The sequence below is a fragment of the Botrytis fragariae genome (genome assembly GCF_013461495.1).
Source record: "Botrytis fragariae strain BVB16 chromosome Unknown tig00000251, whole genome shotgun sequence".
Taxonomy (NCBI): Eukaryota; Fungi; Ascomycota; class Leotiomycetes; order Helotiales; family Sclerotiniaceae; genus Botrytis; species Botrytis fragariae.
This window is the reverse complement of record NW_023501003.1, coordinates 193,763-219,677: the sequence shown is the minus strand read 5'-3', so window position 1 is coordinate 219,677 and position 25,915 is coordinate 193,763. Positions and strand designations below refer to the sequence as shown.

The 25,915-nt window shown below is 43.6% G+C and overlaps 9 protein-coding genes across 9 annotated transcripts; 4 read left to right on the top strand and 5 right to left on the bottom strand.

The window, feature by feature from the left end:
• Positions 1-60: 60 nt before the first annotated feature.
• Bfra_011652 (putative ser thr protein phosphatase protein) lies at positions 61-2,394 on the bottom strand (the record flags this gene model as incomplete). Its single annotated transcript, XM_037341978.1, has 3 exons — positions 61-1,906; positions 1,962-2,073; positions 2,127-2,394. 3 exons carry the CDS (start codon positions 2,392-2,394, stop codon positions 61-63), a joined length of 2,226 nt encoding a protein of 741 aa, XP_037188058.1.
• Positions 2,395-3,834: 1,440 nt separating this feature from the next.
• On the top strand, positions 3,835-4,716 carry Bfra_011651 (uncharacterized protein; the record flags this gene model as incomplete). The annotated part of the gene is made up of 4 exons (XM_037341977.1): positions 3,835-3,866; positions 3,913-4,162; positions 4,220-4,347; positions 4,497-4,716. The coding sequence occupies 4 exons, from the start codon at positions 3,835-3,837 to the stop codon at positions 4,714-4,716; spliced, it is 630 nt and encodes a 209-aa protein (XP_037188057.1).
• A 1,278-nt stretch (positions 4,717-5,994) lies between these two features.
• Bfra_011650 (uncharacterized protein) lies at positions 5,995-8,034 on the top strand (the record flags this gene model as incomplete). The annotated part of the gene is made up of 4 exons (XM_037341976.1): positions 5,995-6,143; positions 6,524-6,580; positions 6,676-7,606; positions 8,008-8,034. The coding sequence occupies 4 exons, from the start codon at positions 5,995-5,997 to the stop codon at positions 8,032-8,034; spliced, it is 1,164 nt and encodes a 387-aa protein (XP_037188056.1).
• Positions 8,035-8,129: 95 nt separating this feature from the next.
• Positions 8,130-10,067, bottom strand: Bfra_011649 (putative fad fmn-containing isoamyl alcohol oxidase protein; the record flags this gene model as incomplete). The annotated part of the gene is made up of 3 exons (XM_037341975.1): positions 8,130-9,597; positions 9,671-9,972; positions 10,014-10,067. 3 exons carry the CDS (start codon positions 10,065-10,067, stop codon positions 8,130-8,132), a joined length of 1,824 nt encoding a protein of 607 aa, XP_037188055.1.
• A 118-nt stretch (positions 10,068-10,185) lies between these two features.
• On the bottom strand, positions 10,186-10,641 carry Bfra_011648 (uncharacterized protein; the record flags this gene model as incomplete). The annotated part of the gene is made up of 2 exons (XM_037341974.1): positions 10,186-10,441; positions 10,505-10,641. 2 exons carry the CDS (start codon positions 10,639-10,641, stop codon positions 10,186-10,188), a joined length of 393 nt encoding a protein of 130 aa, XP_037188054.1.
• Positions 10,642-11,001: 360 nt separating this feature from the next.
• Positions 11,002-11,942, top strand: Bfra_011647 (putative aflatoxin biosynthesis ketoreductase nor-1 protein; the record flags this gene model as incomplete). Its single annotated transcript, XM_037341973.1, has 3 exons — positions 11,002-11,483; positions 11,582-11,698; positions 11,771-11,942. The coding sequence occupies 3 exons, from the start codon at positions 11,002-11,004 to the stop codon at positions 11,940-11,942; spliced, it is 771 nt and encodes a 256-aa protein (XP_037188053.1).
• Positions 11,943-12,710: 768 nt separating this feature from the next.
• Positions 12,711-14,804, bottom strand: Bfra_011646 (putative cytochrome p450 protein; the record flags this gene model as incomplete). The annotated part of the gene is made up of 8 exons (XM_037341972.1): positions 12,711-12,909; positions 12,973-13,390; positions 13,457-13,625; positions 13,680-14,098; positions 14,181-14,303; positions 14,355-14,441; positions 14,506-14,550; positions 14,612-14,804. The coding sequence occupies 8 exons, from the start codon at positions 14,802-14,804 to the stop codon at positions 12,711-12,713; spliced, it is 1,653 nt and encodes a 550-aa protein (XP_037188052.1).
• Positions 14,805-15,649: 845 nt separating this feature from the next.
• Bfra_011645 (uncharacterized protein) lies at positions 15,650-16,680 on the bottom strand (the record flags this gene model as incomplete). The annotated part of the gene is made up of 3 exons (XM_037341971.1): positions 15,650-16,287; positions 16,349-16,505; positions 16,570-16,680. 3 exons carry the CDS (start codon positions 16,678-16,680, stop codon positions 15,650-15,652), a joined length of 906 nt encoding a protein of 301 aa, XP_037188051.1.
• A 627-nt stretch (positions 16,681-17,307) lies between these two features.
• On the top strand, positions 17,308-25,593 carry Bfra_011644 (putative polyketide synthase protein; the record flags this gene model as incomplete). The annotated part of the gene is made up of 8 exons (XM_037341970.1): positions 17,308-17,551; positions 17,953-18,333; positions 18,396-18,513; positions 18,573-19,020; positions 19,076-19,159; positions 19,227-19,350; positions 19,415-24,229; positions 24,293-25,593. The coding sequence occupies 8 exons, from the start codon at positions 17,308-17,310 to the stop codon at positions 25,591-25,593; spliced, it is 7,515 nt and encodes a 2,504-aa protein (XP_037188050.1).
• Positions 25,594-25,915: the final 322 nt, after the last annotated feature.

The following is a 25,915-nucleotide window of genomic DNA, read 5'->3' as shown; positions in this document are numbered from 1 at the left end:
CTTTTTGGTGCGAGGAAGTAATGAAAACTGGTGATGTATGATGTCGAATATTATCATCGATCAAGAATCACCTCCTGCTGGTGTAGCCGAAGCTAGAGCAGGGGATGCTCCACCTTCCTTATTGAAGCCACCTCGTCCGCCACGTCCCCCTCTACCTCTATCATTTCCTCTTCCACGGCTAGATCCACCTCGACCACCTCGTCCGCCTCGGCCACCTTCGCTGTCGCTAGCACCCCCACTTCCGTAACCACCTCGGGGAGCACTGCTGTTTCCACCTCTGCTGCTACCCCAACTGCCGGCACCTCCGCGGCTCGAAGAGTAAGACTTAGTATTATCCCTAGCCTGGAATAACTTCACCAAAGGTCTTGAGCGATCCTCACTGCTGCGTTGTGTGACCTCTGCAGGTAGACGACCTAGAGCATCATCTCTTTCTTGAGTTGTCTTGAAGACGGCAACCTTGTTGGATGCACCCCATTTATCGACTCTAATAATCTTTGCCTTGTCATCGTCGTGGAACAAATCGCGGACATGATCTTCCGAGTTTACATTCATAACGAAGAGACCAATGATTTGTTCGGCAGAAGGCTTAGCTGCTGGAGATGAGCTGTCTGTACCGTTTGTGGTTGCGGGAGTTTTCTCATCCTCTTTAGCAGATGGTAGGTTGACAACATTGTTTTGAGCTGGTTGTGGTGTAGCAGGCTTGGCTTGGAATGGAGCTGGTGACTCTGCGGTACGTTCAGGACCAGCCGGTGGAGCTCTGGCTTGTTGTTGAGATTGTCCTCGTTGACCGAAAGGTTGCGCTGGAGGTTGTGCGGCGGGTGAACGCTGAGCTGGCCCAGTAGGTGGTGCAGAGGATACAAGATTTTGGCTTGATCCAGGTGTTCCAGAGCCGGTCGCAGGTGCTTGTGCTTGTTGCTGTTGTTGACCTGGATGTTGCTTTGCACCTCGATGAGCGAAGTTGAATCCCTGAGCTCGCATTTCGGTACCGATGCGTCCATCTTGAACTTCCAAAACCAACCATCCAAAGGCAGCATCAGCTAAGTTAAAGTTCCACATATTTTTGAAAGCACTTTCGTCAACTTGACCCAAAGTAGCGGCATTAGAACCACCAACGGGGCCGCCGAATGGGTTACCTCCATGCGCGGTGCTTGGCATCTTTTCTACAATACCCAGGGCGTTGTTAAGAAGGTTTTGTTGAGCTTCGTTTTGAGAAATGGCCGGTTGAACTTCGCTCTTGACTGTCTCCCATACGTCATTGAAGGAAGCTTTGGATGCTGCGAGCTTACCCCGGTAATGATCCAAGGTAGGGTTGACACTGAATTCGTTGTAGGAACTTCCGTATCTGAAATGTAGTCCTGCGGATATCGAGAAGTCGGCTTTGAGGGTGACCGAAAGCTGGTTCAGAATACCCTCGCGAGCTGGTGACGCATGGGTAATAAATACACGGGTTTCGGTAGGATCGTATACACGATTGGCGGTATCTACCAGCTCTCCCATTTGAAGTAGTGTAGTCCACATGGTTCCTTGCCCACCAGCAATTGTGGTTCTGCCCTCACCATTATCGAAAAGTTTGTGCATGACGACTGCGCCACCAAGTCCGAGAAGTCTTAACTTAACGCCTCCAATTTCCAAAAGCATTGAGCGTGCCTCATCAATGATGTGAAGTTTGTCAACCTTGTATTCGCCCGATCTGAATTTCTCGAGGACTCGCACATCTTCACATGCACCCCAGACAGTGTAGACTGGTACATCAAGCTTCAGACTGCCGTTTAGGAACTGTGGTAATTCGGAAAGTGGAAGGTCGCCAGGACTGAATCTCGACTTTACCGGGCCGCCTGGTGCTGCGATTGCCTTTTTCGTAGCTTCTGTGATCAAGGGAGAGTATTGAGCGACATGTTTGAGGGTTCTATTGAAGTTTGTTAGTGGATGATCTATAGTGGTGAGCTGGATGCTGAGCTCACTTTTCTGCAATGCGATCGAGAGAGGTGTCATCATAGAAACCGAAATCTCCTGTATGAATAATATGATCTGCGCGTGCTTGCTTTGCGAGCTCATTGAGTGATCTTAAATTTCCTTCCGAGTTGTCAGCGTTGCCTGAAAAAGTCAAATCTTCAGGTCAAGCTCACCTCGTACGTCTGCCACACACAAAACTCTCACGCCTCCAGTTTGTATGATTCTGCCGTTGTTTGGGAGTAAAGGAGTAGCTCCAGGTGGGATACCAGTATGACCTGCTACAGCACCATTTGGCATATAAGCTTGGTTATAGCTAGGTTGTTGGGGAGGGAGTCGTTGCTGAAACATTGGATCTGTTAGCTTGGGATGTACTGGAAACTTCTGAAAAACGGAAGAGTAAGTGGGTCGTCTCCCGACAATGAAAGAGCTTGCTAGAGTCATTTTCGATTGAACGAGACAGTAGAGGAAGCTGAAAAGAGATTATACGAATGAAGATTATGTTTGAAATGGTAAAATGGTATTCCACTTACAGAATTGGCCATAATTCACAAGATCGTGGTGATTTACAGTTAGATAAGGAAGGCGTAAAGAGGTGAATTATTCTATGCGCTTTCTTCGTCGAAACAAGTAGGTACGATGGAGGAGATTAATTAACGGAAGTAAAGGAAGGTGGTATGTAGTAAGGTTTTGGTTGAGGAGGAAGTACCTTTTTTGATGATTGAAGTTGAGTGAATCTCTTTCGCGCGGCTCACAACCAAATTGGAAACCTAAGGAAGACAACATCCCTGCAACCTTCAGCTTGATTTGGTAGCCCACACTTTTCTGTCATCAAACCTCACTTCAAACGTCACTTCAGACTTCACTTCCAAAAGTTAATTTACAGTTTATAACGGAATTTAAGTTTATACGGTAATTTGTTACGATTATTAAACTTGCAATTACTACCTAATACCCAAGTAGGTATTATTATAAGACTTTGTATTACATCCATATAAGTTACACATACTTCTTCGTATACCATTTCAAATCATTTCCATATCCTTTTGGTAGCTAGGCAGTAGGATTACAAGAGTGAGCAGAAGCTGAACAACCCCCTTCAAAGCCTTCATTGCCATTCCTATTTGCCATTTGTTCCTGCCTACATACTACCAAGCAGTATCCAGAACACTTGGTTGAGCATGATATAGAAGAGTGAGCTGTCTCAAACTTCCAACATACAATGGCTAATCACTAACATCACGTGGGTGAGCGTATCATACCTTGCTAATTGCAAGTGCAAGCGAAAGCAAGTATTTTTTAAACACACAGAAATCGAATATTCATATCTATCTCACGGAGTAAGTGAATGGACTCATATATAACTTTCAACTAGTTGGGTAGGTAGATCTTTCACCCCTCTTACTTACCCTTTTCCGTTAGTGTTGTCCACTCCAGACACCTGGTATCTATTCTGCATTGCTGTATTATCTGGCAAACGGATATCCACCAATGTTGAGTTTGTACTTGCTCTGCTTCCTATGTATCGTTCATTCACCTGTCCAATCCGAGAAATCCAAAACAAAATGTGTGGCGCAACCGAGATCATGGGAAGCATCATTCAGAACATCTCCCCCTCTTTCGTGCTTTCTCTGCACTCAATTAAGGTAGGAAGCGGTGCTTTAATTCATTCCCCCTCTTGTTACCTACCTAAATGCGCTCTTTTTGATCTCTACGGCCCCGTAGAGGGAAGTTTCGTGCCAAGATCGATTACCAAACTTCTGTCGATCAAGAAACACACACTGCCTAGTGCTTCGTTACACCGGTATTCGCTAAACGAAGTTTCGAAAGTATTAAAGGACAGCATACTGGTGCTTCTATATTGAAGATAACCTCCACTTCAAAATGTCTGCAACGAGGCCTGAGAAGTTGAATAAGTAAATTTTCCTTCTTCATATTTGAATACTCGCTGATTGAGCATAGACTTCTTAGCTATGCTATGATTCATATCCACGTTGGAAATGACCTCAAGGATTTCGGTGTCCACAAAGATCTTGTCTGTCATCATTCACCATACTTTAAAGCTGCTTTAAACTCAGGATTTGAGGAGGCTACAACTGGGATTATAAAATTTCCGGAAGTTAAAGTGGAAGTTTTCGAATTATTCTATCATTGGCTGTATACTCAGGACTTGCATTTGCCTTTGTGGGACCCAACAAAATCGAGTTCTGAGGTTCGTATCACGAGGAACTTGGGGGAGATTCACAACGTGTGTGCTTTTTGCGACCAGGAAGATACATATTCAGTTGTTAGCGGCGCCTATGATGGCGACTCGAACAGCTGGCTTGGATTTACGCATAATAATAGTTGCCCTTTGCATTTGTTCTGTAAAAAGCAACTTAAACTGCTTTCAAAGCTGTACGTTTTTGTCGACATGATAGAGATTCCCGTACTCCAGAACACTTGTGTCGAAAAGTTTCATGAAATCGCGAACTTGGGAAGACGTGTCCCTGTCGAGCTCATAGAATATATTTGGGGAACACAACGGAACATGACGGACTTCGCAGACTCATAATCGACATGATGGTATGGGAGGCGGCTCCAGAATTCAGCCTCTTTGTACCCAATCCCATACCGACTCTCGTTCTGGACGAAGTTCACTCCACCATGAGAAGATACTTTAGAGCTGCTGTTCATAAAACTGAGGGTGCGTTGAGCAATCCTTTGTGGAATATCGAAAACTACTTAATAAACGTCGATGAGGAGGAAGATGATATGTTTATCTAGGCATGCCAGCTGGATTTTGATTTTCAGCAGTGCATTCAATGGCCCGAACTATATCTTTGGTCTTTTAGTATCTAGAATTTCTACTACAAGACCGAAGGCTTCATAATTCCACCAAGTTGAAGAAATACAGGTCAGCTTATGGCCACTTTACTCTGAAATTTACCATCCAATCTCATAATTTGTGGTTACCGTTGATTATGAAGCACAGCTCAATCAAGGCGCAAATTAGTAGACGGGGATTTGGCAATGCTCAAAATCAGAATCACTATCATTACGGGTCGTATAAAGGCAATCGTTGGACATCTTACACAAATTCTTTTTTTACAATTAATGTCTAATTCAATCTTTTAATCAAATGGGTCTCATCATGTGACATCTTGAAGAATGTGCTTCTCACCGTGTCTTCACAATACACAACTTTCCTTCTCACTTCAAGGACACGCCTTGTCCACCCCCATCCAAATCTTTAAATCAATGTCTACAATTTGAGTGCTGCTAGTATCAACTTATTTCAACACACAAACCTCAGTTACATCACAACTTTCTGTGCCTTTGTGGTTCAAATTTATTCATTGTCCTGCTGGGACTGGAGTATTCGGTTTTGAAGTGCATGTCTATCTGGATATTTCCCCTTCAATTCTCGATAATAATTGATCATGAACTCGTCATCTAGGCGCCTATCAGTCTTCATTTATATGCAAGACAAGTTGTGGATATTTGAAACTGATTTGGCATCTACTGTGAAGGGATGATCTATTGTACGATAGCAAGGAGTAGAAGAATCACATGAAGATGCGACAGAGGAGTTCTTGCTTGCAATATTGTAACAAGAAGTCTTGTTTTCTATTGCTTCTTGGATTCTGCACCGGACCTTGCACCGAATGGCGACAAGTCATTCTGGCTGGGTGAAGGAATTTTCGCATATGGAGAAGCCTCGGCAACTTGTCTCGAAACTGGTACATTCGAGTACTGTCCTATAATGGAGTCAAAAACCGTGTCTCATTCCTTTTTGCAACTTCTATAGTGTCATCAAAAGCGCATCATGCACCTTGTATAAACCTACTTCATACAAACCTCTTAGGCTTCTACGTTATCGGGGAACTCGCATGATATCAAGCACTCCTACACATTCTCAGATTCTGAGCATGCGCAAAGGATAAACCTATGCTGGTACCGGGAGTCAAACTTTTCTTTACTTTTTTCTGGAATACATGGCTTTTGAGGAAAGTGCACAATTTGCCGGCTGTTGATTAAGTTTTGGAAGTTGTGGTTCCAGACATGAATGTAAGTACATATTCTGGCCATCAAGAAAGCGAACTTAGTCAATTCTCCTCGTTGAGTCTAGCTGATCTTATAAAATTAGTTCTAAGCTACTGTGCAATTGTTGCAGGATTGCGAAGATACAAAATCTCTCTGCAAATACCTCGGTATGATTATCTTGTTCCAGACCTCCGAACATACCTATTCTTCACAATTTCGCACACCCTAACCATTGATCCCCTCAAACCCATATCATTTTGTGCACCTTTACAGTCTGCGAGAAGTGTATAGGTACCTCTCGTTTCTCTGTTATGTTTCGAGCACGTTATATCTCGAGATGCGATTCTTCCAAGCACATACGTACATAAACTATTCCGAGCGTGCGACCTTTGAGGCCGAGAGCGATCTGGAACAAGTGATCCTGAAGCAACTACTTTCTTCGTTTTCGTTTATACTTAACCCAAATCTTTGATACTTCATTGAAATATCATCTTGGACTTCCTATGTCAATTACAGCAATAATTCACTCTAATATACCCATTCCAAGACGGGTCAAATTTACATTCAAGATGGAAGGAAACAAATCCACCAGAATGGTCATCAGGTAAGTCTTCCTCTCAATATTCCCTCGTTTTACAAAATGTACATGGGTCATGTTGCCATTAACACAACATCAATACAAATTTAACAAGTTTTTAGATCCATTGGACGCGAGGTCGTGCATGTCAAAGTCGGAAAGGATCTCCAGGATTTCGGTGTACACAAAAGTCTCATTTGCCACTGCTCCCCATTTTTTAAGGCAGCATTTACTTCCGGCTTCGAAGAAACCGCCACTGGCATCATCAAACTTGCAGATGTTGACGTTGAAGTTTTCGAGTTGTTTTTCAGGTGGCTATACACGCAACAAATCGGCGAGCCTGAACAAAACGCAGTTGGGTTCGCCCTCTCGGATGATGAGTCGAAATCGGGCCACGACTATAAATTTCATGTTGGCACTCTTTTACGACTTTACATCTTCGCGGATATGATTAAAGTACCGACTCTCAAAAATGGCTGCATCGAGAAGTTCTCTCGCATGGGCTCTTCCGAAAAGGAATACTTAACCGAGTCTGAAAATGTTCAGTATGTTTGGGACCATACGAGAGAGGGGGATTTGATCCGCAAGCTTTTTATCCATACGATCATTTGGGATTTGGGGATAACATCATTCAACAAAAATCTCGATCAAATTTCTGAGGAAGTAAGACTTGCGATTCTTCTCGCCATGAAAAGAGTTATTGATAATGCTCGCACGGAGATAAAGGAGATGGGAAAAAGCAGAAGAAAATTCAAGACTCTCGCATCTTTGGATAGCCCTTTGGAAGATCCAACGAATTATCATGAGAAAGTCGGGGAAGAGAATAAAAAAGATGGAGATGTTTCATCTAAATCGAGGGTGGAGGTCTCTGAGGAAATGTATGAGGTTGAGGAAATTTTGGATTCTGAATGGGTGGACGGTTTGGTCAGTTATAAGGCTAAATGGGTTGGACATAAGCAAGATGATCAATATTATTCGGCGGAGAATTTTAGAGGTGCTCAGGAACTTGTCAAGGAATTTCACAAGAAGTACCCACACAAGCCTCATCCTGGGGTGATATACTACTAGTTCTGTTCTCCTTTTATTGTGGGGGGTTGAGAGTTAGCCAACCGTAGAGTCTCCATAGTCCGGCCTGCAGTGGGATAATCAGAGGTATTCAGTTTCTGAAATCGATTAGTTGATTCAAACAATTTGGAATATTAAACTCTCTTCAAACATCGAAAGCTCATTTTTAGTCTACCAGTCCGGACAATTGGACATCTTAGACCGTCGTGCCGTATGATGTATAAAAAGGGCTTGCATACTCATATAGTCAGTGATGAGTAAGTAGCTTGTAGGAAATCCCTTGCAGTCTTGATGTTTTCCTGGTTTTTACCAGAATCTTCATTTCTTTCTCCTAACACTTCTGGGGAATATTCCTCCGGATAACACATCACTTGCCATAGGTTGTCCAGATAAAGAAGACATTTGTTGAGTGTTGATTAAAGTACCATTATATCGTTCTGCTGTCTTAAAATTTAGGGTAGCGCATCACTATTTACATAATCATTCTAACGCGAGAGTCTTCTGATGCCTATCAATCTTTACACAATCTCCCATCCGAAGCTATAGTCATAAGATCACTCCCAACAGACGTATGAGCGTACAAAACAAAATTTGGATCATAAGACAATTTTACGTCCAGCAATTGATCGTAGTTTGCGCCGTAGTAATCCTCCTTCCATGTCGGATTATCAAATGTTGCCTCATTCATGTAAGATCCACCACCAGGGGTCAGGACTTTAAACTGGTCTTGAAATGCATTTACCTGCGCTTGAATTTGCTGTATTGTCTCTCTTGAAGCTGCTGCCTCGATGCCGACGTCAACATTTAGCCAATAGAGAGAATCGCGCCATGCAGGAAGGACAGCATTGGAGCCCACGTAGTTTCCAACGCGGGAATGTGTGACGTTAGCGGCTATTCCGTTGATTCGTAAAGATGTTGCGGGAATTCCGGTGGTACTGATAATGTCTTTGAAAACGGAAATCAAACTAGTGACATTGTTCTGGATGGTCGAACGGGGAATTAGGCGTCCTCCGATAATATCATTTGTCGTATAAGGTCCATAGGGAAGACTTCCGGTGTAGTGCTCGTAGTGGTCGTAGAAATTTGGCCTATCACTTGTTTCGTATGCTGCAAATGTTATGTTCATTGCTTGGATCTCTTCTTTGTACGAAGTTAGTGCGTTGACCATCGTCGAGGCATCTCCACCCGGCAATGTAGCGAATGCAAGATTGAATGCATCGCTCGTGAAGCCCCAAACGGTGGTAAAGCCTGGTATCTGGTCTAGAATCAAAAGGTGCTTTTGCCAAGCTTCGATTGCAGACCAGTATCTGGCATCACCAGTATTGTTGATGGTAAATGATCCACCTGCAACTATACCGTCGGCGTGAGCTTTTGTAGTCAACGAGATTACTACAGCGTATGTGCCTCCTCCGCCACCGCTAAGCGCCCAGTAAAGGTCCGAGTTTTCTGTAGGAGTAGCAATAAGATAGCGACCATCAGCAGTCACAACTTCGAATTCCAATGCATTATCTGCGCTGAGACCGTACGTCGCCCCGAGAGGACCATGGCCGCCACCTTGCACATATCCACCTGCGATACCTACAGTTGGGCAAAAGCCACCCACAACTCGCAGACCGTTCTCCGCAGCAATTTTGTAAGCTTCAAAAAACTGAACTCCAGCTCCAGCTTTGATCGCAGGACCAGTGTAATTAGTGCTGGTATAATTGAGAAACGAAATATCTTTGAGGTTGTGCGTCCATAGTGCGAGGGATCCTTCACCATTGGATCTACCAATGTAGTCATGACCAGTATTTTTTATTGTGATTCGTACTTTGTTTTCCGTTGCAAATTTCAAACCAGCAATAACATCATCAGCGCTGCTGACGTTGATGGCATATGAAGCAATATTGCCTAAATTGCATGTCTCATTTATGGGAGTAAAAGGACTGCAAGAATCATTCAGCCAGTATGGTGCCATGACATTGACTGGATCCGTGAAACTTCATTTTCAAAATTAGCTTCAGGTGTCCGAGCAAAATTTTTGTCGATTTCGAGAAACGAATTATGACATACTATGTGAGTGGCGCTGTCCAGATATCTTCTATCTCGGTGCATTCGGCCAAATCATAGTCAGAATTGTGGCAGTTTTGAGCCAAAGGTTTTCCGTGAATGAGTTTCCCATTGATAGATTGGTTCAATTGTTGCCAATTTGCGAGACCAGGCCACTGAAGATCCGTTGGGAGGTAGTGACAATTACTTCTTGGTTCGAGAGATCCGTCAGATCTCTTCGCCGGCGCAGCAGTCACTGTTGGAAATCCGAATAAGGCCGCAGTTACGGCCAGAACAAACGGTGAATATACAAGCATTTTTTCTGACTCAGGAAATTGGCGATAGATGAAGGGAGAAAGTACCTCACTAAATCATTCGGATCGATAATCCACAGGAGTGAAATGTTAAGTCTTGCCGTCATATTTATGATGATTCGTTTCTCCCTGCCGAACTCTAATCGTCACCGCTTCTACACAAGATTTCGTAAGTTCTGTTATTCATCGTGTGAGCAAGTGTCAGCCCTAAGGGCATGGACATTGCTAAATTGCGTATAGAGTTTGATTTGAAGGATCAGGTACCGATCCATATTCCATATTGCTCAGTCCTTTTTCGCACCGATAACGATTACGAGGTGAAGTATCGTGCCATTTACAATCACTATCGGTAAAAACTTGTTGAAGGTTTACGTGTAGAGGATATCGTGAAGAGCTAATCGATCTGGGATCAAATCCTTCCTCCCAAAATTTTGTGCAAGAGAAGATTGAATGAAATCGTCGCACTGTATATTTGCCATACCTGTAGTGTTTAGATTTCGCGGAAGATGAAAAAGTGATTTCGATAGCCAATCCCGTCAGGTACGCATGATGCAAGGTGAGCATAAGCGCGGCTAATTGCTTACTTTGCATGACTAGCCGATTCGCTAACCCCACAATTATTCCCAGGTAGTTCCTAACCCATGTTACCGAGCGTTTATATGCAACTTGCTGACCTTGCATGAAGCTTTTCCCGTCGATCCGTACCTGACATTCCCGTTACAATATGATCTACTTCATGGTGTTTGTCATCATGGTCTCTATCACCACTTGCTTGAACTGAATTGATAATAAACCTGCGGAAGTCAAGCACTCAAGGCGATGGCATCGGTAATCTAGAGTATGCAGAGTAATACCACAGATTTCTTATTCCACTTGCATTTGTAACGCTTGATTGAAAACTGCCACCGTGGAAATTTTAGCGATATAAAGATGCTTCTCTGACTTTTTGAATTGCGATTCGACATCAACAATCAGATCGTCAATCGCTTCTTTTTTATAACTTAGTCTCTTGCATCATTATCAATCCAATACTAAGTCATCATGGCACCAACTATTGTTCTCATTTCCGGCGCCAATAGAGGCATTGGCAAGGGAATTCTCGAACTTTATCTTTCTAAGCCAAATTACACTGTTGTTGCCGCAAACCGCGATCCGAACCATCCTTCCTCCAAAGCCCTCGCTGATTTACCATCGGCCGAAGGCTCGTCCCTTGTCATGGTCAAAGTTGATGCTACTGTCTCCACAGATGCTCTCAAGGCTGTGAAGCAATTGGAAGCTCAGGGTATTGATCACATTGATATTGTGATTGCGAATGCTGGCGTTTGCTACGTTTGGCCTAAAGTTTCGGAAGTAAAGGTCGAAGATATTCAAGGCCATTTTGTTCCAAACGTGCACGGTTTTCTTTGGCTGTATCAAGCTACACTTCCCTTGTTGAAAAAATCTAAACTCGGAAAATTTATCTCCATTGGCTCTTCCGCAGGATATCTCACGGTAAGTACACTCCCAAATCTCCGTTCGTCATCGTAATTATTGGCTAAAAATGTTCATCTAGTAATTGATCCTCTTCTTTAACAATAATCACGAGTAACTAAAATGAATAATATGTATTGACATTTTACAGTAACCAATTAGACATGCCGAATTCCGCCTACGCGCCTTCTAAAGTCGCCGTACATTGGCTTACAAAAGCTATCCATCGTGAAGAGCCAACTCTTATAGCTTTCCCTATTGATCCCGGGTAATTTTCATCTCATGGTCCTTGTAGTGGAGCATTATCTTCGTCTTTGAATCCTGCTAACATGCTATCTAGATGGGTCCAAACCGACCTGGGAAATATCGGTGCTAACCACTTCGGCTTTGACGCAGCTCCTTTGGGAGTGGCAGAATGTGCTTCTGGGTTGGATAGGGTTATAGCTGAGAGCACCAGAGAGACCCATGGAGGAAAGTTTTATAAGTGGGATGGCGAGGTTCTCCCTTGGTAGAGGTAGTCTTCTAGTAGCCACTCACGATATATGATATGCTGCCTCGTGTGCGATTCCAAGGACACGAAAACTATGTTATTCTCAAAAGCTATTTATAGATGCTAGCCAATTTATATACTTTGAAAATTTCTGACAAGCCGGTGGGGACTCTATTCTACATTCAAAATCAGCTCTGGATTTCATAGTGACCCTGGGAAGTTAAAGCTGATCCCCGCTCATCGGTCAGTTAATAGCAAATATAGTGCCGAGACATGTCTTTGGAGGACCAGTCAGGAATTAATACTCCATATATGTCACTTTTGGGAAGGTTTTGAACATTCTCATATTGTATTATTGTCAAGTACTACTCGAAAGGCGCAACTGTGCTAAGAATAATAAAAGGCTTTTGTAGTCACATAAAGAGTCGCAAGTCTACAAGAACTAAAGCAGGACACATTTCATATCACCACATCATAAGAAGTAATAAATCACTTGCTTGCACCATAGCTATTGTAGGTCCAGCCATTTTTGTAAGATCAATCAATGCACCTGTTCGAACTTCGTCCCGTTAAATCCTTACCAAAAATGATGTTATTAGAATTTCATGAATACCTTACATGTTGTATGCAAGCTTCTAATCCATACTTTGGAGACTTTGATTCTGCTCTTATGAGCAAACATATTCTAATTTACCCTAGAAAAACTATTTAATCTACACTCAAACCCCATTTCTTCTCCCCTGAAATCCAGCAACTGTTCTTTCCCCCTCCAGGATACTTGGGATACTTTCTAATTTCTTATTTTAACGCGTAAACCGGGACTGCCTTTAGCAGGAAAAGGTATAATATAATCGTGATTCAAATCAATGTCTCTTTCACGGAGCGTGTCAAACAATTCCAACGTCGGTCCGTCTTGTCCGCGATAGATGTCATACTTCTGAATGATAGCTGCAAGAACTAAAGACATTTCGAGACGTGCAAAGTTCATCCTATTTTTGCACACACGTTTTAGTTGACACGTACAAAACAATATTCTATGAATTTAGACATACCCAATGCAGTTCCTCGTACCTCGAGCGAAACCAATGAAGGCTTTGTCGAGTCTTGGATTGTCAATCCACCTCTGTGGACGGAACTCATATGGATCTTCAAAAACATCTGCATTCATGTGTGCAATTTGAGCTGTCATATTCGTTGAAGTACCGGCTGGAATTATATACTCTTTGTCGTTTTTCTTGTCATGGTACAAAGTCGGAGTTTTGGGAGAGACTCGTGGTAAGCGTGAGACAACGCCAGGGTGAATGCGAATTGTCTCTTGAATTACTGCGTTGAGGTATGGCAGGCTTTCTACCTCAGAGAAAGATGGAAGGCTGTTTGAGTTTGGAATGGCCGCAAGTATCTCCTCCTTTACCTTCTCGAATTCCTTGGGATTGGCAAGTAGCTGAAAGAGAGCAGATTGAAGCGTATAGGCTGTGTTGGTGTTAACTCGAGTCAACAGCTCCAAAGATTGTCTCATAATATATGTTTGACACATACCTGTTGTACTTTCTCCTGCAAAGACAACTAACTGTGCTTCATGGGCTAGCCTAAGATTGGTCTTCTCCTCATCAGGAAGTTTACCACTCAGTACGCCTTCAAAAATCGTGGTCTTGATTTTTTCAGGGTTCGGAGAATTTCTAACTTCATCCACACGCTCTATCCAAATCTGACGCACTCGAAGTCAGTATGCTAAAGTATCTTCAGTGATTGAGCAACTCACAGCTGCTTTATCCCACATTTCGGTTAGAGATGGAATAAAGGTCTTAATAGCCCAAGGTGGTGCCAATGCAAGCAATGTACCAACCCAAGGAAAGTGACAGAAGGTATGATTGAGTTTAAAGAAAACATCAGTGGACTCCATATAAGGCATGGAGAAATCTTCCTGTTCTAGGAAATGAAAAGATTCGCCAAAAGCATACTGAGTAATAAGATCGCTTGTACAAGCCCGGAACACAAAATGCATCGGTAAGACTTGCTCCTTCGTTCCAGAAACTTGCATTCTAGATAGGAGAGTATTTATATGTTCTTTCATAACAGGCTCTAGTCTACGAATACTAGCATTTGAGAAGAAATTGGTGATTGTGTTGCGTCTTTTGCGGTGCATATCATGGTCGATGGTTGCAACGATAGAGTTTTGAGCTGCAATGAAACACATACCAGTTAGCTTGAGAAGCGGATACAAGACTTCGAACAAAGTTGGTAAAGCATCTTTAATTCTTACTTCCTGTTCTTCTACCAGTGAAGAAATACTTGTCAGTTTGTCTCCCAGGTCCAGGAAAGACCGAATCGATAAAATCTGGGTCGTTCAAGTGAACTTCATAAGGATTGATACGGACAATAGGGCCTGAAGTTCCCATATCAGTAAGTTGAAATGTGAACAGTGTGGGAAATATACCATATTTTTTATGCATCTCGTCGATCTTGCGGTAATATTTCCCTCCGAGCCAAATATCGTAATAAATCTCATACCAAAATGTCACAGCTTGCGACAGAGAAAATCGAAGCGTTAGTCTACAACAATCGTTGAGAATTTCGGAGAGTCTTACCTGCTATCTTTGGTCCCGGTATCTTGGCGATGGGAGATAATGTTACTTCAAGAGAATTGTCAGCGAGATTGTTTAATAAAATCTGCTAGGTCCTCGGGTTACATACATCGATATGCTATAAGACCAATACTGTAGATGAGCCATAGTGAAATGACGAGATAAAAAGGTGTCAGGATCGAATAGTTCCCTATGTTCCATACATTTGAATCAAACAAAGCTTTCGTTCTGGAACCATCTACAGAGCTGCGGAAAAAGTCACCGAAACTTGAAATGATATTGGGGAGCTTTGTTTCAGCCATAGTGGTAGTATCTGGAGGTTTGTAAAGGAAGATTGCGGATTTCATATTGCTTAATATCTAGAATCTTAACGGAATAAAACTCAAATAGAGGCTAGCATCAAATATGCCACCACTTTTGAGCTCATTAGCAATCTTACTTGCAGCATTATATCAACGGCTTTAAACCCATTCTGATTCCTGAATTTCACTAGGAATATGAGCACGCGATTTGTGCCAACCTATGCATTGTAAGCTGTGTTGTAGGTTACATTGCAGATTTAGCTGTATGCCTCGTGCTCACTTGAACGCTTGCGAAGCTTATCTTTCTTTCCGTTTGGGTGAATTGCGGCATAGACTGATGTTCATGCACCTTGTTTATTAAACTCTAGCTGCCTAATTATAGCCTGGCAGAGGGTCAAGTATCTGTCAGCTGACGGATCATTATCTGGAGGTCTTGGATCATGATCCCAAGCGGCATACATCATTACAAGGAAGATTTCTAATAGTCCGTACTGCAGTCCGAGAGTACAACACTGTATTATTCTGTATCTAACTAGAATAGTGAGATTTTCAACAACTAATGACATAGCTTTAGTGTTGAATCACTTCTAAATCGTCATGGCTTCATTCGGTCTGATAGTCTGGCTTGTGGACACTTTGAGTGGAATAATAGGTCATCTAGTACAATATCCTCTATAGCCAAGCTAGATATTCGAAAGTTCAGAATAGCACAGTGCGTCAAGTAGAATGATATTACTTTTGCTTCCCTGAAAATTCAGTGATAAAGTATTGTACTCCAGCCAACTCCTCCATTCAGAAACTATTTGTCTTCAGATACTCGCGCAAAGTCAAAACGCGTCGGTGCCTTATGCGTCCAATTCACTAGCCGTCTTCATGAATTTTGTCATGGTGTTCAAGATCTCCTCGGACTTATCTCCACTAAGAACAGTCAAATGTCCTGTTTCCTTCGCTATATACAGAGTTTTTGGACCTGCTAAGAGCCCAAAAGCTCCAATCTGTTCTTCGGGCGACGAAATGTCGTCTAATTCGGGCACAATCATTAGAGTTGACGCTTGAACCATGTCGAGTAGCATCTTGGGACAGAACATAAACAGTTTCTGGTATGTCTGTAGTGTGATACGATCACGGAAATTGAGGGCACCGTGATCAATGACTGCAGACATGAAGCTGTAGGCTTCCATTCCGCCCGGCCCCCCTGATCCCCCAAACCCCATTGGATTTTCTCCTTTGCTATTAAATGGAGGCAATGTGAATGCTTCATTACCTCGCAGTTGTGATTGCCGATCTCTAATGAGTTGTGCAAAAACCTTTTCTCGCTTTTCTGGCTGGAAAAAGCTAAAAAGGGGACACACCATCACGAGTGTCCTAACTCGCCTATCCACAGCTGCTGTGCAAGCGCTTACAGTCGCTCCAAAGGACATACCCCAAAGTATGATTCGACGCGAGTCAACGTTTGGCAACGATGAGATATGTGTTATAATGTCTATACAACAAATCGTAAGCCAAGAACTGTACAGGAAAAGTTTCTTTTGGTTAGGACTAACCTGATAAATCTTCGGCTTGTTGTAATGGGCTGATCTGATTTCTAGGAAGTCCATCACTGTCTCCGATACTTCGAGGGTCATAGATCAATGCGTTATAACCTATACCCTGAAATCTTCGAGCTATCTCTGGCAAGAGCATTTCTTTGACACAGTTGAACTAAATTGTTGTTAGTAGCAAGAACAGAGACAAATTGTTGAATGCTGGTTTGCAAAGCGCTCACTCCATGTGTCATGATAATGGCAGGTGCCTTCACCTCCGTAGGGTATAGCAATCCTCGGAGGGTAATGCCATCTAGCGTCTTGTATTCAACTTTGACCGCAGGCAGAGCCATATCTCAATGCGTATCTTCTGAAGAGTTAAAATGGTAACTTGATTGAAAGTGGAATGTAATAGATTTTAGACGAAGTGAAAGAATTGGCAATAATTGTATGATGAGGGAATATAGTACGTAAAAGATAATCAAACTGAAGATCATGTATGACGGTCTGGCCTTGACTATCTATCTGAGAGGAGTCTACGAATAGAAGTAAAAGGTACCCTTCTTCTGCAGTGATACTGACCCCTACAACGTCAAAGACTTCGTGTAAACGTAGCCGGTCAATATGCATCTCACTCTTATTTGCTCTACAGCAACAAAAAGGGGCTCTTCCTTACGTCTTACCTCGTGCACTCCATTCTCCTAGTTCTTAGCTCAATACATTGCATATGCATAATCAACCTATCTAGAACTATCTCAATTCTCTAACCGAAAAGCTGCCTAAATTTGCTGGGACTTTTATCAGGATTCAAGCAATAGCAACGTCGATCGGCCTTATTCAATCTCCGAAGAAGCTGGTAACATACGTTTAAGAGATGGTGCAATGAGCTTGAATATGTGGCGTGATCGTCTAACGGTTTCTTCAACGTGTGTTTCATGATACAAGGTGTCTTACATGCAGCTGTAGGGCTTACTGTAAAGATGGAGGGGTATGAATCCCTTGACCTGCTAAATTACCGTGCAGTCACTAAGCGTACCGCGGGGTTTGAGTCGTTTGTTGAAGATAAATTTGTAGTCAATGCAGGGCTAGGAGCAGCGGGCTATGCCATATCGCAGAAGATATGGGTCTGGGTAAATAATGGGGGTCGTAAGCGCTGTGTGCCCCTTGCCTGCAGTTTCCTATATGCAAGGTCATCATGGATTGATTCAAGCGAGCACGTGCTTGGTGTGAGAATTGTTGATCTGCATTGTAATCTTAGGACAAAGTCTAAATCACAACTTCTCGTGATTCATGTCTTGCGTGAAAATTGGAACTAAAATCTGAAAATCAGTGAGAATGTAGAGATATTGGCTGAAGGTTACGAACTTACGATGAACGGAGATAAGGGATATTCGTAATATGGTGAGACATCAAGTCTGGATGTTTTGAATTTTGAGGAGTATAGAGATTGGGTTTGAAGATAAAGAATGACCAGAATATGTACCGTATTTATCTGCTTCCCTTCTATATAAGATGCTATGATATCGGAACAATCAACTCATGATCAACTACCTTCTTCAAATATTTCTATCAATCTAAATACGATAAACTTCATATCAAATTTACAATGTCTCAACATTCTCAAGAGCCAGTTGCCATCATTGGCTTTGCATGCCGCCTCCCAGGAGGTAATACCACACCAAAGAAACTCTGGGAGTTTCTCGAGAGAGGAGATATTGCTTCGAACAAGGTGCCTAAATCGAGATTTAATATTGAGGGACATTGGGATGGGTCTCAAAAGCCACGCACTATGAGACCATGTGGTGGCATGTTTCTCGAAGATATTGACCCAGCGGATTTTGACGCTTCATTCTTTGAGATTTCGAAGAGCGAGGCCATCTCAATGGATCCAAACCAGCGTCAGATGCTTGAAGTTGTTTTTGAAGGACTCGAAAATGCTGGTATCCCACTAGAAAGTCTTGATGGGCGCCTGTCGGGTGTTTCGTTGGTTCATATGCATCAGGTAAGTAAGCATGTTCTTGAGCTACTGTCCACGTGAAAATTAAAATCAGAATACTAAGTACTTCAGATTATGGCGATATGCAAAATAGAGACCCTGAAGATAGGCCAGCAAGCATTACTGTTGGAGTTGGGCGTGCTATCATGGCTAACAGACTAAGTCATTTCTTGAATATCAAGGGACCGAGGTAAGAATATGAATTTGCATTATACTGTACCGTTGAGCCTGACACTTTATGCCTATCAGTATGACTATCGACACCGCTTGCTCTGGTAGTCTTGTGGGTCTTGATGTAGCTTGCCGATATCTACAGTCTCGAGAGATCAATGCGGCTATCATCGCAACTAGCAATCTTTATTTGAATCCTGAGCATGTAATGGATCTCGGAGCGGTCGGAAATGCACATTCGCCTACTGGGCTATGTCATACATTCGATATCGATGCCGACGGATACGTAAAGGCTGAAGCGGTCAGCAGTATCATCGTCAAAAGACTCTCCGATGCTATTCGCGATAGAGACCCCATTAGAGCTGTGATTCGAGGTTCTGCTACCAATAGCGACGGAAGAACACCAGGCATTGCTAGTCCTAGCGCCGAAGCTCAGTCTGCTGCTATTAGAGCAGCCTATGCTAATGCAGGTATTACTAATTTGAATGATACAGCGTATCTCGAATGCCATGGCACCGGAACCCAGGTATGATTAACCTCAAAGTGTACAAAAAACGGTTTGATTAATCCAATTTGTACAGGCTGGAGATCCCACTGAAGTGAAGGGTGCCGCTTCCGCATTTGGTGCGACGCGCTCAGCAGATAAGCCGCTCATCATCGGCTCGGTAAGTGACCTGTCGGGCCCTTTTTACGGGGTTATTAAACATGAGCGTTCACTGAATTATCTTCAAGATCAAAAGTAATTTAGGACATGCTGAGCCATCAGCGGGTCTTTCAGGAATTATGAAAGCTGTTATGGCCATCGAAAATGGAATCATCCCAGGAAATCCAACTTTTATAAAACCTAGTCCAAAGAGTAAGCACAGCCCAAACATGGTGTTTATTGCAAATTTCCATCGCTAATAATAATGTGGCGATAGTTGATTTTGCTGGTCTTAAAGTGAAGGCTACTCGTACTTCAATCCCATGGCCTAAAAGTTCTATTCGCCGAGCAAGTGTCAATTCGTTTGGATATGGAGGCTCCAATGCACACGTGATCCTGGAACAGCCCAAATTTCCAGATGGCCCGCATCACATTAGTTCATACCTGCCTGATACTGACGAGCTTACTTTGGATGAAGATGACTCGGGGCATCCATATACACTCGTTCTCTCGGCAAACGATAATTCTTCGCTTAAGGCTAACATCAAGGCATTGTGCAACCACTTGATCAACCCTCGTGTCAAGGTCAATCTTGAGGATCTCGCATATACGCTCTCTGAGAGGAGAACAAAGTTGTGGCACCGGGCCTACATTACAACACGAAGCACAGAAATTGACGAAAACGATTTTGTTGTTGGAAAGAAGAATCCAGAAGCCCTAAGGATCGGCTTCGTGTTCACTGGTCAGGGTGCCCAGTGGCCTCAAATGGGGAAGGACTTATTGCAATTCTTTCCATGGACAAGAAATATACTCAACAACCTTGATGATGCTCTACAGAGTCTTCCACAGCCTCCAACTTGGTTGTTGATACATGAGTTAACCAAATCTCGCAGCGCCGAACACTTTCGTCAACCGGAATTTTCGCAGCCTCTGGTCACAGCACTTCAACTATGCATTATCGACGTTCTTCAAAAGTGGGGTATCAGACCTCAAAGCGTTGTTGGTCACTCATCTGGAGAGATTGCGGCTGCATATGCAGCAGGGTTTCTCGATCAAGCCACTGCTATCAAAGTAGCCTATTACAGAGGTCGGGCTGCTGTGAATCGAAAGAACGAAGTTGAAAGTGATGTTGGGATGCTGGCGGTGGGTCTAGGAACAGAAGGATTGTTGCCATTCTTAGAAAAGTATGCCGGAAAAGCTTGGATCGCTTGTTTCAACAGTCCCAGCAGTTTGACTGTGTCCGGAAAACGCGAGGCGCTCGAAAAGCTGGCTGAGGAAATGAAAGCCAACGGTCATTTCGCTAGACTTCTCCAAGTTGACCTTGCCTACCACTCTGAGCTTATGGGGGTGATTGGTGAAGAGTATGAGAAGCTTTTGAAATCGGGCTTCGCTTCCCTTGGTGGATCATCAGATGTATCGATGTTTTCTTCAGTCACTGGACTGAAGCAGACTACTACTACCGACGCATTGTATTGGAAAATAAACATGGTATCACCAGTACGATTTGATAAGGCTCTCAACGAAATGCTTTCGGACGAGAAAGCTCCAAACTACCTGATCGAAATTGGTCCATCGGGGGCGCTTGCTGGCCCTATCTCGCAGATTTTGAAAGCACTGCCTAACAGTGATGGCATTTCGTACAGTCCTTCATGGGCTCGAGGTCAGGCTGCGGGTAAAGCTATTTTCGATCTGGCAGGTCGTCTATTCGTCGCGGGCCATGACATTAGTTTGAGAAGTGTCAATCAGTATACCAATACTAAAACCTTGATTGATCTTCCAAATTACACCTGGAATCACTCCGTCAAGTACTGGCATGAGAATGCGTCAAGCAAAGATTGGAGGTTCAAGCAATTCGTGAATCACGATTTACTTGGAAGCAAAGTCATCGGGACCACGTGGAAGTCACCAACCTGGCGAAAGCTTCTGAACCTTACTGATGTTCCATGGCTGAAAGATCACAAGATGGGTTCAGACGTCTTGATGCCTGGTGCTGGATACATAGTAATGGCTGTAGAAGCATTGTACCAGAAGACACGCGCCACTGCGACCGAGGATCTGATCATTAATTCGCCCAACGAGCTATGCTATCGATTGAGAAATATCCGCTTCGACAAAGCTTTAGTACTAGAAGATGATAAAGACTCCGCCATATTTTTATCACTGACTCAACAGCATGGTAGTAAAGATTGGCAAGAATTTCGCATTTCTTCAACCACGGGAGACCTTTTGATGGAGCATTGCTCAGGTTTGATCCGCATACAAGACCCTGTTGATGAGCATTTGGCAGAGTCTTATAATACACCCCTGCAGCACCCAACGTCTGGCAAGGTCTGGTATAAGGCTCAGGCGGAAGCCGGCTATGGCTTCGGTCCCAGTTTCCAGAAGCTACTGAAAGTCGAGTCCAGCAGCGGTCAACGACAATCTCGGGCACAAGTATTGTTGGCAGAGCCAGCTTCGAAATGGTCACCGCAATCTTATTATCCAATCCATCCAGCAGCTCTTGATGGATGCTTCCAGACAGTCACACCTGCTCTATGGGCAGGAGAACGCAGCTCAGTAAATGCTGTCCTGGTACCTTCCATAATCGATGACCTGATTATCAACAGTGTGCCTGCTGGTCTCCAGGAGGGTCTCTCTCTCGCTTCCGCGGAATATTCTGGCCGTGGTCGTCTGGAAGAAGCTAAGAGCTACTTTGCTAATTGTTCAGTCTATCACCCAGACACTGGTGTTCTCCTTATGCAGATGTCTGCACTACGCTTCGCTAAGTTAGATACGGGAATAAAAACCGACCCACATGTATTTGATTGTATTTCTTGGAAGCCAGACATCACTTTCTTTTCCAAGGAAAAGTTCGGTAGTCTGGATGCTGAAAATTCCGAGACTCAACTTGATTCGGTTATAAACCTGATTGCGCACAAGCGGCCTGCTTTGAGAATTCTTGAGGTCAGCCTCAACCATAGTGAGACAAGATCTATTTGGTTTGAGTCTGAAGATCCATTATCAAGATCGGCTTATCTGCAGTACGACTTTGCTTCGGGAGAAGCGAAAGGTCTCGTCTCTATCCAAAACAAGTACAAGGCAAAGAGCAATTCATCATTCTTTCTAGTAAATCCCACTAAAGATGCCTTGGATTTGCCACAAGATGCGATTTATGACCTTGTGATTCTCAAAGTTGCAAAGAACCCGGTGGTTGACCAGAGCTTGAATGATACTCTCGACTATATCAAGTCTCATCTATCCGAGAAAGGATTTGCGCTTGTAGTGCAAGAGAGTGACTTGCAATCAAGGAATAGCTCTGTATCCACTCCTCCTCTTGACGAGAAGTCTCAATCCCCGTCGTCAATAAGGTCCCCTGAGACGCCAGGGACAGTGGATGAATCTTCCGAAATCACTGTGAGGGACTCTGAAATCCCCATTGCGGCCGAAACAATAACACTCGATGAAGTCCACGAGCTCAAAGAAAAGCTACTCCAGTCCGTTGCGGGTGTTACAAAACGATTTTCAAACTCTACAGCGATACGAGAAGCGATGGAAATGAAGGGGATCATTTCTGTTTTGCAGATCGCTAATGATAATGACAGTCCGGCATGGTCATTATACACTAATCAAGTCAAAATTACCTCGCAACCTAGAAACCTATCTGTCGTGCGGCTTTCGGAGACTACCCCATCGTTGGATCCCTCGCTCAAAGCTGTGTTAGAAGTATCTGGATGGACAATTACAGAGACGACTTACTCGCCGGACAATGTTGCTGCAACAGGAACAGTGGTGTTGATTCTAGATGAACTTCATAACCCAGTGTTAACCCAAATTAACGCAACTCAGTGGGAAAGCCTTAAGATGCTTATCAATTCTGGTAACCAACTGCTCTGGGTCACCAAAGGTGCACAATACAAGGTGACAGACCCAAACAATGCTCTCGTTCATGGTTTATTCCGCGTGGCTCGTAGAGAGGATCCTAGCGTTAAACTTAGCGTTCTAGACGTGGAGTCGAGCGCTGGTCCTGCCACGAACTATGCCATCGATGCGGTTCTCAATTCGCTCGAAATCAACCATCCAGACTCGAAGATCGTCATTGAGACAGAGTTTGTAGAACGCAACGGGACTTTGTATGTGCAAAGAATTGTTCCAGATCTTCAAGTGAATGAATTCAAGAGAGCCGAGGTTGAAGGCGCAGAGCCTGCACTCAAGAATTTACACGAAACTGAAGCAGCCGTTCAATTGAGAGCCGAGCGTCTTGGAACTTTCCAGAGTCTTACATGGTGTGAAACTGCTGTTGGAGAGGTGCCGGTAGATTCAGGAAACATTGAAGTGGAAGTGATGGCTGTGGGTGTCAACTTCAAGGACGTAGCTGTGACAATGGGGATTGTTCCAGAGAACGAGTACACCACTGGATACGAAGGAGCTGGTATCGTAAAGCGCCTTGGACCCGGTGTGACAGAGTTCAAGGTTGGAGACCGCGTCTGCTTCTTGAACGGAGGCAGTTATGCAAATCGTCTCCAAATGGGCGTCGGACGAGCTCATATCATACCGGATTCAATGAGCTTTGAGGATGCCGCAACTATACCTTCAGTGTACTTGTGCTCAATCTACTCTCTCTACAACATTGCCAATCTGAGAGAAGGACAGTCTGTTCTGATCCATTCGGCATCTGGTGGTGTTGGAATTGCATGCATCCAATTAGCCCAATACAAGAAGGCCGAGATTTATGTTACAGTTGGTACAGAGGAAAAGCGCAAATTTCTCACCGAAAACTACGGCATTCCACCGTCACGTATGTTTTCCTCGCGTAACACAAAGTTTGCTAAGCAGATAATGCATGCAACGAATGGTCGCGGTGTCAATGTGATCATCAACTCCCTCGCTGGAGAATTGCTCGATGCCTCGTGGCGAATCTGCGCCGATGGTGGAACTATGGTTGAGATTGGAAAGAAAGACATTGTTGACCGTAACACTTTATCTATGGAGCCGTTCGATCGCAACTGCTCATACAGAGCGATGGACTTTTCTTACACAGAAAACATCGTAGATCCATTAATTTCAAGGCATGTCCTCCTCGCGCTCGCCCAGAACTTCCTCTATCCCTATTCCTGTAAGATGTAATTTTCGGTCAATCAGATTCTAATTTTTTGTGCCACTCTATTTAGATTGCTAGATCAGATTTTCGAGTTGGTTCATGGTGGCCATGTGAAGCCCATTCACCCAGTTACTATATTTGGATTTAACGACATTCCAGCAGCACTGGCCTACATTCGTAGCGGTCGACATATAGGGAAAGTCGTTATCTCCGATAAAGAGATAGATTCTCAGGTGCCTATTAGGCCAGCAACACGCAAACTCAACCTTAGACCTGATGCTTCCTATCTCATCGTTGGTGGCTTGAAAGGCTTATGTGGTTCCCTGGCTATTCATATGGCGCGACATGGAGCTAAGCGTATCATTGCTTGTAGTAGAAGTGGCATTAGCGATGTTGCGTCACAGAAGATTGTGAAAAACTGCCTTGCATATGGATGCGAAGTTGTAGATGCTCAGGGTGACGCTGCGAGCGTGAGTTTCATGAGTAAAGTCTTCAAGGAGGCATCACCACGAATTGCCGGGATCATTCAAGGGGCTATGATACTCAGAGATAAACCATTTGAAACCATGACACTGGATGATTATCACACTGTTCTTCACGCCAAATTCAATGGAACATGGAATCTGCATCATGTTTCTCAAGAACAAAAAGAGCCACTGGACTTCTTCACTTTGCTCTCGAGTATCTCCGGTATTGTTGGAAACAAGGGGCAGGCCAATTATGCTGCAGGAAACACATTTTTGGATGCATTTGCCCAGTATCGTGAAACGCTCGGTCTTCGGGCAAATTCTGTTGATCTCGGCCTCATAGAGGACGTTGGCTACGTGGCCGAGCAGGAGGGTTTTGATTCTCGTTTTGACAAGAGACAGTGGACACCAGTAACTGAAAATACATTGCGGAAGATATTGAGCTATTCTATCCTGCAGCAAGATGAGAAAGCACCGATTAATGTAAGTAGCAACACACAACTGATTGCTGGTATTGGGTTTCCACTGCCCGAAGATTCAGATCTCTCGTACGAAGGAAGATTTGGGTATCTTTTCCAAAGTGCGGCAGGTGGCAATAAAGATGGCGGAAGTAGCCAGGGCGATGAGACAATAGAAGCATTTCGGATGATACGCAAATCAGGAGCTGACAAGGCAGCCCTAGCCAAAGTATGTGTGGAGGTGATTGCAACGCAATTTACCAAGATCTTACGGCTGGAAACCGAGATGGAAACGGCCAAACCCCTGATATCATATGGATTGGATTCGCTCGCAGCAGTCGAGCTGCGGAATTGGATTCGTATTGAGCTTGGGGCCGAACTAACGACACTTGACATTACTAATGCCAGTTCACTTATTGCACTGTGCGAGAAACTCGTGTCAAAGCTTCTATAGCCAGGTACACGTTGTTGACACTTTTGTATTCCTAGCAATTTCTACTTGGCGCTTCTACTCCAATAAATTAGAGTCTTTTCCTGCATGGTTTCATCAAGTGCATCCTGAATTTAAAGCGGCAACAAAATCGGCGATAGGGTACATATAGAGGCTGATAAGACATTATTATCCGAGAATTAATGATTTTATTGATTTTAATAATTTTGATAATTCTAATGATTTCATTAAAGATAAAAATAATTTATAATGCACTTACTAGATATCTAGAGTTTGCTATATTAACCTTCACGTTTCAGTCATCATAACAACATAATTAGACTAT